We start from the raw sequence: 19,301 nt of genomic DNA on the forward strand, positions 1-19,301 counted from the left end.
TTTATTTGAAACTAATTTTATGACTTATTATTAAAATGCTTAAACATTATTTAGGCTCAGCAATTTAAGATTACAATGTTCGTGAAACATTGGTTTTTTAAAGAAAATATGAAAAGATATGTTCTATCTATTTTTTAATTTAGATTTATATGAGAAAACTATTCAAGCATTTTGCATGCAATAAGGAAATAGTCTTATGAAATGTTCAATTTTTTTTGTAATGTATTTGAAGCTACTGTAGTCTGCTTTTATTTAATAAAATAGAATGCATGTACCAAAGTTAGACTGCAAATATTTTAAGTTCATGGTAGTTGTTTATATCATATACAAAGGTTTAACTATATAAACTCTATTCTTAGAAAAATAATTGAAATGTATACAATACTTCTACATGATAATGTAACATAAAAATTATGTTTAAGAAAAAAAAAGTCACAAAAAAAGTATTAATAAGATATCATTAATTTTATGTTTCTAACATATGAGTACTGAGCTAAAGATATAAGTGACTTTTGAATGTGTTTTATAAAATAGAAATATAATAATATAATGTGATGTATTAATTAATATTGTTATAAGAAAATCTATAAGCTTATAAGATATTTATATTTGAAATTTAGTTCATAACATTTATCAAAATAATAACTGTACCAATGAATCTAAGATTCTGAACTAAAATTAATAATTTTATATTCAAATAATCACTATTCTATCATCTATATTTTAGTGTTCGTAACCAATATTAAGCATGTATTTTTTATAAACCAGATCAATTAATAAACATGAAAAAGTGATGATCTACATTTGTATTTATTTATTTTGGAAAACTCGTACACTGAAAACTGTATAAAACTGAAGACTTTATTAGATATATAATCGACACTTGAAATCATGTAATATTTTGTTTAGGTACTTCATTTTTCACATGCATAATTCATATTACTTAACTCCTTGATTTTTTTGAATACTAAAAATGTATTATATTCTACAGATACCAAACAATTATCTATTGTAAAAATATTCTACAAAATAGTAATATTAGCACAACAGTTCTTCTATCATTCTCTGGCACACATCTGACTCGAAAGAGCTCCGATGACTGCACATAATAAGAATACATGCTCAATGTTCAATGTATAAACATTATCCTACATTGTTACATTGCCTCAATCATCTTTATACACTACTGTATGTAATTACGACCAACACAAACAAAAAAACATGAAAAACTTTCTTAAAACATAATAGAAAAAACATTTACCAAGTTCTTACCATAAAAATATCTAGTAAACAGATGTATAAGTTAAAGGTTGACACAGCGAAACAGCGTTAAAACTTGGGCAGGTAGGTGTTGTAAATATTAGAACTTAGAACATACAGAAGTTATATTTTGAAAGAAACACTACATTCTTGTGTAAAACAAGTATATGTTACAAGCTACAATCTACAATCATTTGCAATGTATAATCATTTTAATCAGAGGACGAAAAATAGCGCACAAAAATTTCGCGACTTTCGCGACAAATTTGCTTTTTTACCCATGCGCCCTCTCTTAGTCGATAGAGAACTACAATAGAATTGGCACAAGGTATAGAGGTCTTCTTCAAACGTAAACGAGGGTTAAGGTTAAGACGTACATGATACATGCACTGATTCAAAATAGTAATTATAAGCTTGAGTTGTATGGTTGTATCTTGTTGTCATTTGTATCTCTTTATAGTTAAGGAAATATTGAAAAACAGAATTGACTCGCTCTGAGATTTTTTTATTCCGTAATTGAAAGTGTTTAAATTCTATTTTCAAGAGAGTAAGTATTATTGCATCATAACATTTATATAACATTGATATAACCTGGAATAATAAGTTTCACAAGAGAACATGTGTACTTCATTATTACTGTTTCTATGTCATGGTTTTTTGCATTGTTTACTTTGATTGAAACTATACATATTGGAGATTTTTCGATCGTTTCCCATCAGTTTCAAATATTGTGAAAATAAATTTTCAGTTTTTCATAGAAAAGTTTTGCTTTTATGAATCATTCTATAGTAAAAACACGAATATATTTGTTAAATGATAAAGTTATTCTCATATAATTCTCTGTTAGTAGAACATGGGTATCATATTTATGACACTTTATTTCTAGGTGGTCTGGGAGCTACTTGTTATCAACATATTGCGTTACAATCAAGTTTGCTACTGTGATTGTTTTTGATATGCTGATTTGTCATTATCTACTGCTAAACACTGTGAATAATACAATATATTGACTGATGTACATTGGTTAGAGATATTTATAATCTTTTCTTAACGTATACGCTAAGATTATAGGACTTGATAAAAAGTAGCAAAGAAGTTTAGACTATATACTGTTTTTTACATACTTAAATGTTTATGGTAGAAATATTTGCAATTTTAGCACTTTATTTTTTTGATGAAAATCATTGCAATCTGTATATGTCTATATTTCCATTATGATGGAATCTGAAATTTATTTTTAGAAAATTTGATTAGTTAATCCAACATTTGAAATAATAAAGAAGTAGCAAGTTTCATATAACGTAGTTTCTAACAAATATAATTTTTTGAATAAAGCAAAAGTTCTAATAGAAACAAGAGTATATTATTTAAAAATCCAAATTAGAGTTATAGGTTTAACTTATTATGACTGAATTTCTTCATTGATGCTGGAAATATTGTTTATAGAATGATAATATTATTTTGTTTTACAAATGTTCACATGAATTTTTGTATTTGTAAATTATAAATATATTGTTTTCTTTTTCAGGTTTTTGACAAATAACAACAACGAAAATGTCAAGAGTCGCGGTTGGTGAAATTTTGAGCTTATTAATTTTCGTGAACTTCGCTTTATCTCAATAAAATCAATCATTCAAATATTTTGTTCATATCTTAATAGTATTGGCAAGTTTATGTAGAAAATGATTACATATAGTATTTCCAAATAAATAGCGAATTTATTGCACAAACTAATTTTTATTTTTTACTCGTATTTTTTTACCTATACCGTACTTTTTTCATTTTTGTTCCAAATCGTATCTGCAAACAAACCAAGAACAACATACCGTATATACCAGATACTATAATTACTATATCATACCATTCATATACTTTACATATCATACTGTACCTGTACCTACTTTACGAAACAAACAAAAGACAAACGTACACCCGTATGGGATTTATTTTATGATACCATATCCGTCGAAGAACTTAATATGACAGCCTTCAGATACAAGTTGAGTCACAATGATAAAGTAATTATAAAAAAATAGGTCCAGATTAAAAGACACTCATATCGATAAATTTCATTCTATATTAAACAATTGTTCGTTGAAAAAGCAGCCTCATTTTAAACCAAGATCCACATTAGCTATACAAAAGATTAAAAACTATCTACATAAGCAATGGATTCAACCCGTTGCACAAAATACAGCGCATTTACAAATTTTGCATAGTTGTAATGATAATTGCAGCAAATGTGTTGGTGCCTACTGGGTTTGCTGTTTATGATACTAAATTCGTAAGAATTTTTAACTCGCTCAATCAAAATGATCTACATCCTTATATCAAAATGTATTTGAAACATCTATTTTCTTACTTCATAAAAAATAGAAAATTCGACCGAGAAATTCTCGTTTTTGAAAAAGTACAGAATCAAAAAATTATGACAATTGCCGTGTTTTTGCTATTACATTTGCAACGTCGGTACATTTCAACAATCAACAATCACTTATACCTTCAACAATCTCTTATATCCAGGAACATATGCATAATCATCTTTATAAAATGTTCGAAGATGATGAATTAGTACATTTTTCTTCAATAACAAAAGTAATCAAAGTTTCAATCTACCTATTCAGCACCCTTATCATGCGAACTAATAATAAAATAATATAGTTATCTCCTGTAGCTATAAGAACATATGTCATATACATACGTGTATTCGTTGCATACGCGGGCCGACCGAAGTAGAAGATATAAGATAGGCTGAAACAAACAAACTGTACGCGGTAAATACATGCTAGACCAGAAATAAAATAGAACATAGATAGCTGCAAACCTAAATAAACAATTAAGCTATATGAATCTCTCGGTTCCCAGGATATACTTGTTCCTGAAGGAAGTGGTAGGGACTTATCTCAAGTTTATGAGCCCCGAGAGGGACAAGCGCATTCAGTCCTGTATATGATCTCGCCTTGTAAGGACATCTCTCTGGAGCTCTGTCACTTTATAATAAAAATTATTATTATATAACTGCCGACTTCGACGCCTAGATTCCTGCAAGTACCCACACGCGCCTTATAACTCGACCATCGCTACCGCAGCGTGTAAAACTTGCCGTGACAATCATCAAAATAATTGGATGATACCCTGCTGCAAACAGCATAAAACCGTTATACACTGTTTCCAAAACCCATAACTTGTATACAAATAAAACTACTTATCCAAGTATTATTTCCTTAAAAATCAACTGGCAATTAATCAGACTTCTAAATTCAGATCAGGTATCTTGTGCTAATTCTACTCAGGTATGTTATGCTAATTCTACTGTTCAAAATTTATTCAACTGCTCATCTGTTAGAGATGCTTTTGAGACAGGTAACACATAAATGCACTAACTTAAATATTCAATGAATACAAACTGAAATGTAAAGATAGCAATGTTCATTTAAATATATATAATTTAAGAAAATTTATAAGCAAAGTTTATGCTGAAAATTTTCAGCAAAATGTCCCGGAATTTATTGTTTACCTATAATGCGATAAATTAGAACTCATAAAATTAGTTGTTCACTATGAATTACAAACGACATTGTTATGTACTACCTACAATAAATCAAAAATTCTCAGTTCATATGATAACATTATCTTTCCTCTATCAGTTTATTTAAATAAATTAACGTGTACATTACAGAAATTGATTGATACACATTTAAATTTAAATCTCAGTGATATAAAAATAAGTAAATTTCATAAAACATAACTTTAAGAACTAATAATGAAATTCTAGTGACACAAACTAATTTATTTTATTTTTCTTGTACAACAGTAGTATACTTAAATAACTTTATTTAAAAATATGTACTAACATGTGCACTAATTAATAACACAGCGCGACATGAAACTTGCTCATTAGATGAGACTAGTTATTTCCGGTAGATATTGGGTCGCTGAATTCAAATCTGATCTTCGAATACTCTATCACATCAAGTTTTTGAAATATCCTAACCTAAAAGTGCAAAAAATGATGTTTTTCGCTGTTTTTGAGGTACAATAACATCTTGAATAAAATTTTTTTCTTGGAAAACTAAGTAAGCTATCTTAAAGGAGCACTTTTACCCTCTAAAACCTTTTTTTTAAGTTTTGAATATCTTTTTTTCTGCCCATGTACCGTCATTTGAAGTTTACTGTTATAGCAATTTCATTTATTTCATAAAAAATGTCTTCACGACAGTGTGTGATTTTGTCCCAACTAAACAACGTAAATCCATAACAATGTCTATCAAATTATTGTATAAAGAATATGTTCATAATGAATTGACCAATGTAGATAAAACTTGGGTTCCTAACATGGTTTGCGATACGTGCAGAGTAGTTTTAATACACTGGAAAAAAAACAAAGTGTACGTCATTTGGCACTCTCACAGTATGGTGAAAACCAAAAAGTCACGTTGATGATTGCTATTAATAAATCAGTACCTTCAATAGCAAAAATAAACACACTTTTAAATATACAAACGTACAATCTGTTATAAAACGTACTCCTTAACGCCTAAAAATCCCATTCCTGTTCCAAAAGTCAAAGTGAAAGCTGAAGAAGAAGAAGAAGAAAGATATCAAAGATACAAAGTTAAAAAAGATGGAAATGAATTTGAAATGAAGTTGTTCATAGTAGCAACGAACTGTGCTCATCGTTTGGTAAACCTTGTACGTTTAAGGTAGCTCTATAGCTACTCTTAGATTAATTGAGAGATTAAAATAAAGACTTTTTACTAACCCTCCTTGGCATTCAAAAAGTGTTTGGAAAATATTTTCTTGAAATTTACCTCACATGCAATACATTATTTTAATTAGTTTTGCTAAAACAAATAAGAAACAAATAATCACGACACTCATCAGACTTACTTGGTCTAGTCAAGTAATCGAAATGTGGCAACACTGGGAATGAATGTCTCTCTTGTTATACCGACTGATGGCTCTATTCCCGTGCACTCGCGAGTTGAGTAGTATTGTTATCGTTTTATTACTACTTTTATTTTGACTAAAAATGGGTCCCATTCGCGAAAGTTCGTGGCGAAATACAAATAGAATCTTGCGTGGACGTCAGAAAGGAAAGTTTGCTAAACAATCAGTTGTTACGAAAATGGAAAATGCGCAAGTAAAGCTGGCGAATAAGAGGTTATGTGAGGTGAGTATCTTAATTTTCGAATCTTAGTTTACTACGACTACTTTAAGTTTACTTTACGAATTTACTAGTAATCTTAGTTTTGACTACGAATCTTAGATTTGTTTGGGTCCACCGTTATATATGAATAATGCATTTTATATGCATATCTTTTTCACATAATTACTAAATTTCGTTTTTTTACTGATGATTTTAAGAAAGTGTACTGTTGTTATACTAACGATAAGAATATACAAACATACTTGTGATACGTGTTTTAGATTGAAAAGATGAATGAAGAGAAGAATAAGTGGTTTGAAAACTGTGACAAAATAATCGGTGGAAGAAGAATTGTAGAATTAGTTTTATTAGCATCAGAGTTGTGGTGTCTAAAGTGTGATTTACCACTATCATTGAGACACGTCATTGCTGAATCGAGGTCTGGATTAGCAAGCAATATCACTGTCAAATGCACTAAATGTGATGGTCTGAAAGTTGTTCACACAAATAAAGTAATGCCTCAGAATGATGCAAATTTGGATGGTCATACTTATTCAATTAATTTGAAAGCTGCTATCGGTTAGACTTTATAATACATATTTTTCAACTTTTGATACGACAGTAATTGACAGTAAATTAATTATGTTTTAGGAATGCTTGATGCTGGAATGGAAGAAACTCATATGAATACTCTATTTTCTGCTTTGAATATACCACATATCAATGCACCTGTACTAAAACGTCATGAGAGAGTAGTAGGTTTAGTAGCTGAAGATCTTGCTAAACAAAGTTGTATTGATGCGACGTTGCCACATTTCTATAAGCTGTGGGAACTAGCGATAAAAGTGAGAATTTACTTCTCTTGATTATGAATATCTTTTGATTTTACACGATAACATATGACATCTTTTATATTTTTAAAAGCTGAAACATCAATCTACTACAAGGTATTTTTGTAATCATTGCTAAGACGATTATCGATACTAAAATCTTTCATTTCCTTTCTTTAAGAGCACCGTTACCATTGCGACCAATGTTGAATAGCTTGACTTGGATTATTATTATTTTCTATTTTTATTCGATAACTGGCTTCTAAACTTTTTGTGTGTATTCTATACACTGTCCTGCATATTTATCAATAGGTTCTCATGTTTTGTAAGATAACTCAATAACCTTAATCAGGCTAAGTTGAATGACTTAAATCGAGATTTAGAGAATTCGAAAGAAGAGTCGATGCTGTTAGCTTCACGATTGCAAGAAAAAGATGCGCTTTCTCCCGAGGTAACTTTTACTTGGTATAAAAATCGCGAGAAAGAATTTCTAAAATATTTTATGGAGGCGGAATCATTAACCTTTTGCAACGATATTTCAGGTTTAATAGCTGCTTTAGGCCTTAAAACTTATAATCCAGACGAGTGGAGACTTTATAGATTCCTCTACCCGCAGTTTGAAAACAGCTCTCCTTTACAATGGAAATCTGTATGCGTCCGTTCCTATTGGATATTCAATAGTTTTAGATGAGAAATATGAAAATATGAAACTACTTCTGGAAAAAATAGATTACGAAAAACATAAATGGAAAATATGCGGTGATTTTAAAGACATATCCATTCTTTTAGGCCAACAAAGTGGATACACTAAATACCCATGTTGTATTTGCGAGGGGAATAATAGAGCTGATAAGGAGCACTGGATAAGAAAGAACTGGCCTAGTAAGAAGAGTCTGATACCCGGATCCATGAACATCCTTCACAAAGCGTTAGTTGATCCAAAAAAAATTCTCTTACCTCCATTGCGCATAAAATTAGGTCTAATGAAATAGTTCGTAAAAGCGCTGGATCAATCAAGTGGATGTTTTCATTATTTACATAAAAAATTTCCAAAACTTAGTGACGCAAAAATAAAATCAGGAATTTTTATTGGACTTCAAATTAAATTGATGTGTAAAGATGACAATTTCAAGAAAACTACGTCTATCAAAGAAAAAAATAAAAAAGAAAACAATTACAATGAGCTTGTAAAAGATCTGTTAGAAAGATTTAAAGATCTAGGATGCCGTATAAGTCAAAAACTACATTTTTTGCATGACTATCTCGATTTCTTTCCGGATGGAAATTTAGGTGATGCAAGTGATAAGCAGGGAGAGATTTCACCAGGACCTACTATCGAGGTATCCAGGACGATGGGATTCTGTCATGGTAGCTGACTACTGTTGGTTACTCAAACGTGATGCTGTAATAACTGTGTATAAACGACAGGCTAGTAAGTTTAGATTTCTGCCTATATAAAAACCTAAGATACTGATTTTTTTAAATAATAACTTTTCACTCAAGTATTATCAAAAATAATAAAAAAATAACAATCATACGTAATACTAAGAGTATATTGTTTAAAACTTAAAAAATAATAATACTAGTAAAATTGCAAAGGGGGAAGAAATATTCTCAAAGACACAGCCAAGTGCGCCACTACTGTGCCCCCTGCGATTTATTGAAGAGTCCCATTCCGGTGAATGAAGCCGACGCTGACTTCCACGGGCGCGAATCTACCGTGATGACGGGAAAGGTGAATGGAAAAAATCGAGAGAAATACAGAAAGGCGATCCCTTTATTTACGCTAACGAAATTACAACTACGGAATCTTACAAAATCACGATGGTGAGCGCGCTCGCTCAATCCACGGAACGCGACAGTAGGCGGCGAAGAGGAGCGTAGTCGCTCAACTATCGTACGCGACAAGTCTATAATACTTTAGGAGCGGAATCGCTCAACTATCACGCGCGACAATTCAATTTGCAGCGTTGCGCCGGGCAAGAGCTGGCACGTGAGAGAGATCGCGGAACAATGCAGAAACGAACCCACCGAGTGACTCCTCCCGTGGCTCGCTGGTGGAGAGGCGGCATCGGCGAAATCGCAGTCCCGCTGGCAGCGGCGTCGCTGGATCACCGGCGGCGGCTGGTTGGCAGCTGGCGGCCGGGATCGTCTCCTTGATCATCTAATCGTAGTTGCTGTGAGGCTGCTTAACAGCAGCCGGAGATTCGCCACACAAAGACTCTCTTTGGCTCGTCCTGGGCTTGCTCCCCGACGGCGCGTCGTCCAAGCTTCTTCGCGCCGTGACTTCAATAGCGTACGGTCACTTCTCAACTGCTCTCAATACTTCCCTATGCTCTCCTAATTCTCGCGGCGCGAGCCGCGCTTTCCACGTTCTCGCTTGTTACTCTTCCTCTCACGCTCTTCGCGCTCTCGCTCTTTCTCGCGCCATCTTCTCCGCTGGCCGCACTCTCCCCTCTCCAGGCCCTGCAATGACACGAGCGCGTGAATGCTATGTCACCCATAGCCACGCTCGGCCGCTACATCCGTGCGAGGAGAGTGCCGTATACAGGGCTAGCGAACATCGCTATCAGTCCTGTCACAAAATTAAAAAAAAAACAAAAAAAAGAGAACTCAGTAATCGATACCTTCTCGTGGTTAATTCTAGAAACGCACGTTGCTGCTACAAACGATCGACATTTATTTATAGTGTGAGGGTTGTGAACTTGGGATTTGCTGAGTTTAGGGTTCGTAGATTAAGTGCTGTGTGAAAAATTGTATTTTCAGTGTATTCTCGCCCCTCTTATAAGGGTCGTAAATTTTTTCGAACGACAAATTTGGTAAATGATTTCTTATCATCACTATGAACATTACCGAATTTAAATTATATACAATTTTTTGTTGAAAAATAATGTAATTAGATTTTAGTACAATTTTTTTTCATTCAAACTGTATTTTTACTCCCTTTGGACGGATTGTAATTTTTTCCAGCAAGCAAAATTTGGTTAATATATTTTTTTATCATGAGGGTTGGGAGTTGAAAACCAGCAGGTTACCGGGCTCGTGGATCAGGGAAATTAGATTATAAGAGTCTCTTACACTGCTTTAGGTTAAAATGTTCATCATTGAACCGACGTCTGCTCAAATGCTTACGGTATCAGTGGATATACGAGAGTGAGTCAATAAGTCCTTAGAAAAAGATAGAAAAATAATTTTTTTTTTGGTAGATTTTTTTTATTTTGTAACATAATCTCTTTTTAGCTTGATACCACTCTTCCAGGAATCCTTCAAGTTTTTTTAAGCCATCAGAAAATAATAATTTTGGAAGTTTCTCAAAATAGCCATTTATGTTATGACCTCGTTCGAAATGAATCATTCTCCGGCAAGCCACTTTTTTAGGTTTGGGAATAAAAAAAGTTACTAGGGGCCAAATCTGGTGAATCCGGTGGATGGACTACTAATTTGAACTTCAATTCCTTAATTTTAACCATTGAAATTAAGCAGGTATGCACTCATGCATTATCTTGATGAAACAGAATTTTTTTTGTTCAAATGAAGACGTTTTTCTTTTATTTTCTCGCTTAATCAGTCCAAAGACGACGTATAATACTCTCCGATAATTGTTTGTCCTTTTTCTAAATAGTCGATAAACATAATTCCACGTACATCCCAATAAACAGTTGCCATAACCTGGCCGGCCGATTTCACTGTCTTCGCCATCTTTAGAGCTGGTTGACCTTTCACAATCTACTGTTTTGACTATTCCTTCGTCTCAGAAGTGTAATGGTGTATCGACGTTCCGTCTACAGTTATTGAATCGATGCAGAAAGTCGTTCGGATTACAGTGGATGCGCGCCAAGAGGGCCTCAGCGGCCACCACTTGAATGCGTCTGTTTCGTCTGTTCTCGATTGAGAGCAAAAGCGGCACCCATCTTGCTGAAATTTTTCTCATGTCCAATTTCTCATGCAAAATTGAAATGACTGTAGCTTTTAAAACCCCTGTGGCCTCAACTATTTCACACAATTTTATTCTTCGATCACTCAATACCATGTCGTGGATTTTATTAATCATTTCTGGAGTGCTCTAGTCTACAGGACGGTGTGAACGATGTTCATCAGTCGATGTACGGACGCGTTTAAGTTCATTTACCCAATTGTAAACAGTTGCAAACACAGGGGCAGGTACACCATGAACTGCATCTAACTCAGCTTTGATTTCTTTCGGTGTAAGGCCTTTTAAATAGAAATGTTTTATCACCGTTCGGAACTCACTTTTTTTCATTGTTAACAAGAAACAAAAGTTGTTCACTTTGATTGACAATAAAAACGGAACTACTCAATGGATCTAGTAGAAACTTCGGCAGCACTATAATTAAATTTGGCACTCTATTTAATAGTGACGCTTGCTGGTGCAATACAAGTTGGGATGCTATGAGCACCATCTCTTGGATTTTCTAGACTTATTAACCCACCCTCGTAGGTTAGGTATTTAAAGATGTCCAGTAATGCTGTCCTATAAAAAATTTCAATCATCCACACTAGCTTCATATTTGTAGAAAAAATGTCTCACGGGGGTTCATAATAGGGTATTCTGAGGTTATGGTGCAGTTTCGATAATGAGTATCGATTCGGTGATCCAAATGACAATAAAATACGTTACATCAATTTTTTTAAATGACTCACTCTATTTTCAAGCTTTAAAGAAATTGCTATAACAGTAAACTTTAAATGACGATATCTTAGACAAAAAAAAAGATATTCCAATCTTAAAAAAAAATTTTAGAGGATAAGAGTGCTCCTTTAAGATAGCGTACTCGGTTAAAAAAAAATTTATTCAAGATGTTATTGTACTTCAAAAACAACGAAAAACAGCATTTTTTGCACTTTTAAGTTAGGATATTTGTTTGGTCGAGTTGCCCGGCCTCGCTCGGTTCGAGTCCAGGCTCCCCCTTTCCTCTATCCCCCGACGAGAGGACAACGACGCAGGCCCTGAAGTGAGGGCAAGACTGAAGCCCCTTCCCCGAATGACGTCACCGCCGTTGCTAAGCTCTGTTTGCTTGGAGCTTTCGGCCAGCATTGACCTGCGTTCTCCACCGCCAGAATCATCATTCAACGCGACTGTGTAACCTTGCCTGTTTTGTTACCACAAGTAGAGACCAATAAAGCAACCAAGTTAAAAGATCTCGTATCGGCGTCACCTCATTCCCGACGGGATTACCGCCTCAGCCCCCGCGCCAGCGCCTCAACATTTTGGTCCTTCGAGCCGGATACCGGATCGAGGTAGGTACCCCATTTAATTGAGGCTGAACGTCGGCCTAACGGCGGGCGGCCGCGCCTGGACCGAAGCCCGGCGTCGCCGCGACTTCAGGCGCGGCCCGGAGGCGAGGCGCCCTCGCCTCAGCCCCGGCTTCGACTCGCCCCGACCAGCCCAGCTGTCGGCGGATGAGCGTCCTGGCTAGGTGACCGCCAGCGACGCGCATGAGACGGGTCGAGGGAGGCCGGACTTTCGAGGCCCGGCTGGGACCGACCGCGTGCGCCGGCGAGGACCCGGTGGCCACGTCGAGCTCGGCGACGGCGCCTCGGGTGGACGACGGCGATGCCAAGCGGCATCCAAGATGGCCGCCGCCAACAGCAGCAACGCCAAGCGGCGTTCAAGATGGCCGCCGCCGACAGCAGCGACTCCTCGCCGGCACCGACGCGCCGTCGTCACCCTACCAGGGCTCCGCGAGCCCCGGTCGACACCTGACCCCTCCCTCGAACGGCCCCCAGCCGCATCACGGCTGTGGCTCTCGGTCGTCGCGGACGTACGTCCCGTCGCCGCGCCGACGACGACGACACGCGTCCGGCCGACACCCCTGAGCGGAGGAGCCGGAGAACGCGCGCTGAGCCGGAGTGTCGGACGCCCGACCCTGGCCGACAGACGGCGACTCCGTCCCCCTCCTCCGCGCCACGCGGCCTCTAAACCCTCATCATCTTCCAGATAAGTCTCACTGCCATCCAGGAAGCACTATTTGAAGTGCTGCGACAGACGGCGGATAGGGTCCGCGGCTCCCCGGCCGATCAATGGACAATGGGGCTACTCCAGACGCGGCTCCAGCTTGTGGAGAGATACTGGGCCAACTTCTGCGACAATCACGTCCGCCTCCTGACCTCGACCGAGGACGACGCGGACGCCTACCGCGGCAGCAACCGCTACTTCGTCGCCGAAGACCTGTACTCCTCAATCAAGGGGAACCCCATCAACCTCCGGGATCGTCTAATCGCATCGGAGATCGGGTCACCGGGCCCCGCCTCGACCCCCTCATCCAGCGCTGCCGGAGGCCTTGACATTCACGACGGAGGAAACTTCGCCTTGGCCCGGCTTCCCCGCATCACTCTACCTCGGTTCGGAGGCCTCGACGAAGAGTGGGAGTCATTCAAGGACCTCTTTATCGACATCGTGCACTCCAACACCAGCCTGGGAGATGCCACGAAGATGTTGTTCCTCAAGACGAATCTCGACGGTGCGGCGGCCGAGACAATCAGGGACTTCAAGTCGTCAGGACACGACTACTCCACGGCCTGGGAGGCCCTCTGCAGCCGCTTCGATCAGCCAAAGCTGCGCGTGCGAGACCACCTCGACGCCCTACTCCACCTCGCACCGCTCGCCAAGGAATCGCCGGAGAAGATCCAGGAGCTTTGCTGCACGATGAGACGTCACCGCACCCAGCTGGAGAAGCTCGGCCAGCCAGTCGGCAGTTGGGACGACTGGTTCGTCCATCTCGGCAGCCGAGCCATGGACCCTGCCACCCGAAGAGTCTGGGAGGAGGAGAGAGAGGAGAAAACCAGCAAGCCGACCTTCGAACAGCTGGGGGAGTTCCTCCAGCGGCGGTTCAGGACGTTGCGGTCGCTGTACCCCCCGACCTCCACCCTCCCTCAATCGGCCAGCGCATCCGACGCATCCCGCAAGGCTGACCAGAACCAGGGGCGCCAGCCGAGCGGCCGACAAGTGCGGGCCCACACCACTGGCCTCAAGCGGAGCGGATGCCCGGCCTGCAAGGAGGCTCACTATATTGGCCACTGTCTGACCTTCCGCGGACTGACGCCTGAGGAAAGGAGGAAATTCGTCTCGGACCGCGGCCTCTGCTTCAACTGCTTGAGTGGCTCGCACTCGGCCAGGACCTGCCCGTCAAACGGGACTTGCAGAAGCTGCTCCGGGGCCCACCACACTCTCATCCACGAAGGAGCAGGCCGGCCGGTCAGACGTCCCGTCGACCGCGACGAGGGCGAGGATCCCGCGCCAAAGGCCCCCCGCGTCCAGGCCGCCGTCACCCGAGCCTGTCCACAGGTCTCGGCGAGGGAAGAGGAACGGTTATGACTGTCCCTCCTTCCCACTGCCGTTGTCCAGGCCAGCAGCGACGGCTCACCGCCGGTGCCGGGCAGAGCACTCTTGGACCCCTGCTCCGAGGCAACCCTCCTGAGCCTCACCCTCGCCCGCAGACTCGGCTGCAGGCTGCGCCGCGTCCGAGTCGACGTTGTCGGAGTCGCCGGCCCTGCCATGGACTCGGCGAGACACCAGACGATGCTGCACCTCAGATCTCCCTCCAGCGACCGACTGATCCGCGTTGAGGCGCTCTTCCTGAGAGATGTCGGGATCGTCACCCCTTCCGGAGCCATCGAGAAGCCCCGCCCGGATCCGCGGGGAGAGTTGTCCCTCGCCGACCCTCAATTCGCCCGTCCGGCCGGAATTCATATCGTCATCGGTGCGGATGCCTACGGCCAGATCATCCCATGGAGCGTTCGGAGCTACGGTCCGCTTCTGGCCCAGAACACTGTGTTCGGCTGGACGCTCACCGGGCGCGTGGGCGCCGCTCGACAGGCCGACCAGGGCGTTGCCCTGTCTTGCGCCACTCTGTCCATCCCGGGCCCAGCGACCGGCCACGAGCTCCTCCTCGGCCTCGTCTAGAAATTCTGGTCTCTGGAGGAGGTACCCCAGACGAGAAGGATCTCTGCCGCCGACGTCGAGTGCGAGGCAGCGTTCGCTCGAGGATGCAGCCGAGACCCCACAGGGCGCTACACCGTGGCCCTCCCGCTACGACCGGAACGCGTCGCTCTCCTCGGGGAGAGCCTGAGCCAGGCTCGTTCCGCCCTCGCCTCGATGCACCGCCGGATGCAGCGGGACCAGGAACTGTCGGGCCACTACCACGAGTTCATGGCCGAGTATGAGAACCTCGGGCACATGCGGCGTCTCACTGCCGAGGAGCTCACCGCACATCAGGGACCGGCCGTCTACATCCCGCATCACGGAATCTGGCAACATCACGATCAAGGACGGAAACTGCGCGTCGTATTCAACGCCTCGAGACCCACATCCTCCGGATACAGCCTGAACGACGCGCTGCACGCCAGGCCGAAGCTACAAGAGCACGTGACTACCGTGCTCACTAGGTGGAGGCTGCACCGTTACGCCTTTTGCGCGGACATCCAGATGATGTTCCGCCAGATCCGCGTGAGGCCAGAGGACGTCCACCTCCAGAGAGTGCTGTGGAGCCAGGATACAGACTCCCCCGCCCACCACTACGCGCTGCAAACCGTCACTTACGGCGAGACATGTGCACTTTACCTGGCCCTCCGGACCATCAGACAGCTCTGCGCCGACGAGGGCGCCCGCTTCCCACTCGCCCGAGAGGCCGCTGAGAACGACCTCTACATGAACGACTTCCTCAGCGGCGGCCACAGTTTGGAGACAATCCGACGCCTCAGGGACCGTGAGGGCCCACCGGCTGCTGACCGGGTCAACGCCCAACTCGCCCAGACCTTTGGGGCCCGTCCGAGCTGCTGACCTCCGCTGGGCCTTTCTCACCTGCGCCCGCCTCTCGCAACGTCAAACCTTCGCGGATGAGATCAAGCTCCTCCAAGGACCCGCGCCCCGGCTCCAGGCCTCACTCAGAGCGCTGGAACCCTTCCTAGACGAAGACGGACTCCTGAGAATGGGCGGACGCCTCTCCCAATCTCCACTGCCCTATGACGAGCGCCACCCCGTTCTCCTGGACGGACGCTCGCACCTGGCAGAGCTCGTCCTCCGATGGGCCCACGCTCGCAGCCTGCATGGAGGCTTTCGCTCTACCTACGCGAGAGTCCTGCAGAAGGCGTGGATCACCGGCGGCATGTCGCGCGTCAAGCGCCACCTTCGCCAGTGCCTGATCTGCGCCCGGATCTCCGCAAGGACCGCCGCCCAAGGGATGGCCCCCCTTCCCGCGGTCAGGGTGACCCCCTCGCGGCCCTTCAGTCACTGCGGCGTGGACTATGCCGGCCCATTTCCACTCTGCCGAAGCCGCGGACGGGGACTCCCTACCATCAAGGGATACGTGGCACTTTTCGTGTGCATGAGTATGAAAGCGATCCACCTGGAGCTCGTCAGTGACCTGACGACGGCCAGCTTCCTCGGAGCCCTCACCCGATTCATCGGGAGGAGAGGACGCCCAAACGAGATCTGGAGCGACAATGGCACCAACTTCCGCGGTGCCATCCTAGAGCTTCGACGACTGCTGCAGGAGGCCGAAATCGACTGGGGGCTGGTCGAAGGGACGCTAGCACAGGACGGCGTCTCGTGGAGGTTCATCCCCCCCGCTGCCCCTCACTTCGGCTGACTCTGGGAGGCCGGCGTGAAGAGCATGATGGTCCACCTTCACCGCATTGCCGCCCCCAAAAGACTCACCTACGAGGAGTTTACCACGCTCCTCGTCTCCATCGAGGCCACCGTGAACAGTCGACCACTCGCGCCGTCCACCGGAGACCTCGACGATCTGGACGCACTGACACCGAGCCACAGTAGTATAGGCTATAAGGGTTCTAAGCCACTTTTACCATGTGAGTATTCATTCCTTCCTTACCAGCAGTCGGTAACATGATTAATCCTGCCTTACCGGCCACTGAAATGTTTTATCTGCCGATTTTGTATCGACGGTTTGCATTGTAGCCGACCGAGCATGTGCATGTGTATGTGTATGCTCGGTCGGTAGTTATCGACGTGGGTGATGCAGGCCCCATGCCCCCCCGGCCCTATAGCCCTCTCCCTCCCCCCAGATGATCGATCGATGATGCGTCAGATTGATGAAAGAAAAAAAAGATATATGTGATTAAGTGTGTTTTGGGGGGTGTAATATTATCGACGGTGGCGTACAGGCATGACGCGCCCAGTCGGTATATCTCATGGAATGAGATGGGGGATAAGGTTTATCATTATTATTAAAAATATTGAATACCTTTAAAATTTTTAAAACACATTTATTTGATAAAAAAGTATACATGTTTATTATATTATAATACTTATACAAGTTTCGTAATGTTACCACTTATTGGATTATACTTAACTATACGATCGTGTAAAATTAAACAATATGCAGCTGTTTCCGCAGGTATATCATTTTTTGTTTCAAACTCTAGACGTACATCTACAGCAGCTTGTTTCAATGATTCATTTTGCTTAGAACAATCTATTACTATTAGAGGTGCATGCGTAATAAATTGTTTTCTTTTCAAAAGTGGATTGTACATACAGTCTCTGTTGTAATAATTCATTTGAAAATTAGCATACATGTCATATAGCATAGAATATTGATTATTACTTATATCAAGATTTAAATTTCCATACGGATATTGCTGAGAATTGAGAAAAAGTTTAACATTGGTTACACTGCAATGATCAAATCTGCTGGGATTTTTAGTTTGATCAGACTTGCGTTTTGTTTGAAAACCTAATATAATATATCTTGGTTTTTCTAATTGATTGGATGTTTTTACTGTCCAAAGATGTTTTGACGTTTGTGGTAATGCTGGATACTCATAAAGTTCCCACGATCGAAAACTCATAGAAATAGGAATATCCTTTTGAATGAAATTGAATAACTATATTTTACACTTATCTGACGTAATTACATAAGGCATCAACCATTCGATTCGTATGAGTTCTATTTTAAAAGGTTCATATTGCTCAGTATCATCAATTTTCACCAAGTTTTGTATGACTGCGTTTAAATTATCTCTTGATCGGGTAAGAATAAGTTCATGCTTTACATTCACAACAATTTTGTGATAGTCTTCAGCGAATCCTAAAATCATGGAAAGTGGTATCGACACATCAAAGTAACCATTGTTGTCAATTATTGTCTTAGTTTCTTCAATATCAAGCCATCCGGCATTTTCGAGGAATGCACTTTGATTTTGATTCAATGAAATCAAACCTTTCATAGTACTTGTCAATCCAACATTTTTACATCTGTCTATCTTAATGGCATTAATTTCATAGCGGATATCTTCGAATAGATGGCATATAGCATTATTTACGAACTTTGTCTCATTGTCAGTAACAGCATTACCATCACTTCTTCTTATTTTTCCTACAATGTGTAGAGAACTTTTCGATGGTAAGAGACATAAGTCTTGATGTTGTATTAATATACGAATTTCATCGCTATTGTTAAATGCTTGTGAATTGTAAGGTTGATGTGCATGAACTTCATAATGAGCTATAGATTCATCAAAGATGATAGGTGCTTGCACACTAAGTATTTCTTCCATCTTTGAAATGACAACAGCATACAAATATACACGTTAATTTTTTAAACTGTTAACGTTTCTTTTTCTTCTTTTTGTTGCGACGTCTCGAACAATCTTCAGCCCGAGACTTTTCAGGAACTGAATGTTTCGACGTGTTAGACCTCTGACTATCCGTCGATGACTGACTTTTTGAGCGCATAGCGGTGTTGTTATATAGCCACTCCCTACTTTAGCATTATAAACTATTCCCATTATACTCTCTTTATATGTAAACGAATCGTGATTACTTCTCCACGAAAGTTTATTAAATTACCGTCTTGGTCAATTAGTCGTAGCTGTAAATGATCAATAACTCTGACTCTTGGAGGTAAATATATAATCTGTTTAGGAACTTCAATGATCTTATATCCTGGTGGTACAGCTGGAAAGAATTCATGAATGATATGACCTCTATTTTGATTAATATAAGCTCCAGATGTTATATTACATTCAACGCGTAGAGCGTTTACTTTGAGAATGGTTACAGGCATGTCGGAGACATTATT

At 41.2% G+C, this 19,301-nt stretch overlaps 4 protein-coding genes across 8 annotated transcripts in view; 2 read left to right on the top strand and 2 right to left on the bottom strand.

Annotated features, from left to right (window-relative positions):
* The window catches only part of LOC131673570 (protein-tyrosine sulfotransferase), a 150,698-nt gene extending 149,151 nt beyond the window's left edge, over positions 1–1,547 (bottom strand). For 4 of the 5 annotated variants that reach the window (XM_058951685.1, XM_058951664.1, XM_058951677.1 and 1 more), the window contains exon 1: positions 1,273–1,546. The gene's annotated coding sequence lies outside the window, so the exon portion shown is untranslated. Of the gene's footprint in view, positions 1–1,272 lie in introns of all 5 variants that reach the window. The other variant, XM_058951694.1, reaches the window with a different exon arrangement.
* The window catches only part of LOC131674647 (uncharacterized), a 287,868-nt gene that overhangs the window by 225,827 nt on the left and 42,740 nt on the right, over positions 1–19,301 (bottom strand). The gene's annotated exons all lie outside the window — the stretch shown is intronic.
* Positions 13,289–14,575, top strand: LOC131674637 (uncharacterized). Its single transcript, XM_058953430.1, has one exon. The coding sequence runs from the start codon at positions 13,289–13,291 to the stop codon at positions 14,573–14,575; it is 1,287 nt and encodes a 428-aa protein (XP_058809413.1).
* Positions 15,368–16,039, top strand: LOC131674643 (uncharacterized). The gene has a single exon (XM_058953445.1). The coding sequence runs from the start codon at positions 15,368–15,370 to the stop codon at positions 16,037–16,039; it is 672 nt and encodes a 223-aa protein (XP_058809428.1).

Source organism: Phymastichus coffea, unplaced genomic scaffold (assembly GCF_024137745.1).
Source record: "Phymastichus coffea isolate CEN01 unplaced genomic scaffold, Cenicafe_Pcof_1.1 PCOF00014, whole genome shotgun sequence".
In the NCBI taxonomy this organism is placed as follows: domain Eukaryota; kingdom Metazoa; phylum Arthropoda; class Insecta; order Hymenoptera; family Eulophidae; genus Phymastichus; species Phymastichus coffea.

Bases quoted from the DNA above. Each gene is read 5' to 3' on its own strand.
- LOC131674637 (XM_058953430.1), top strand. From the start codon at position 13,289: ATGGGGCTACTCCAGACGCGGCTCCAGCTTGTGGAGAGATACTGGGCC.
- LOC131674643 (XM_058953445.1), top strand. From the start codon at position 15,368: ATGCAGCGGGACCAGGAACTGTCGGGCCACTACCACGAGTTCATGGCC.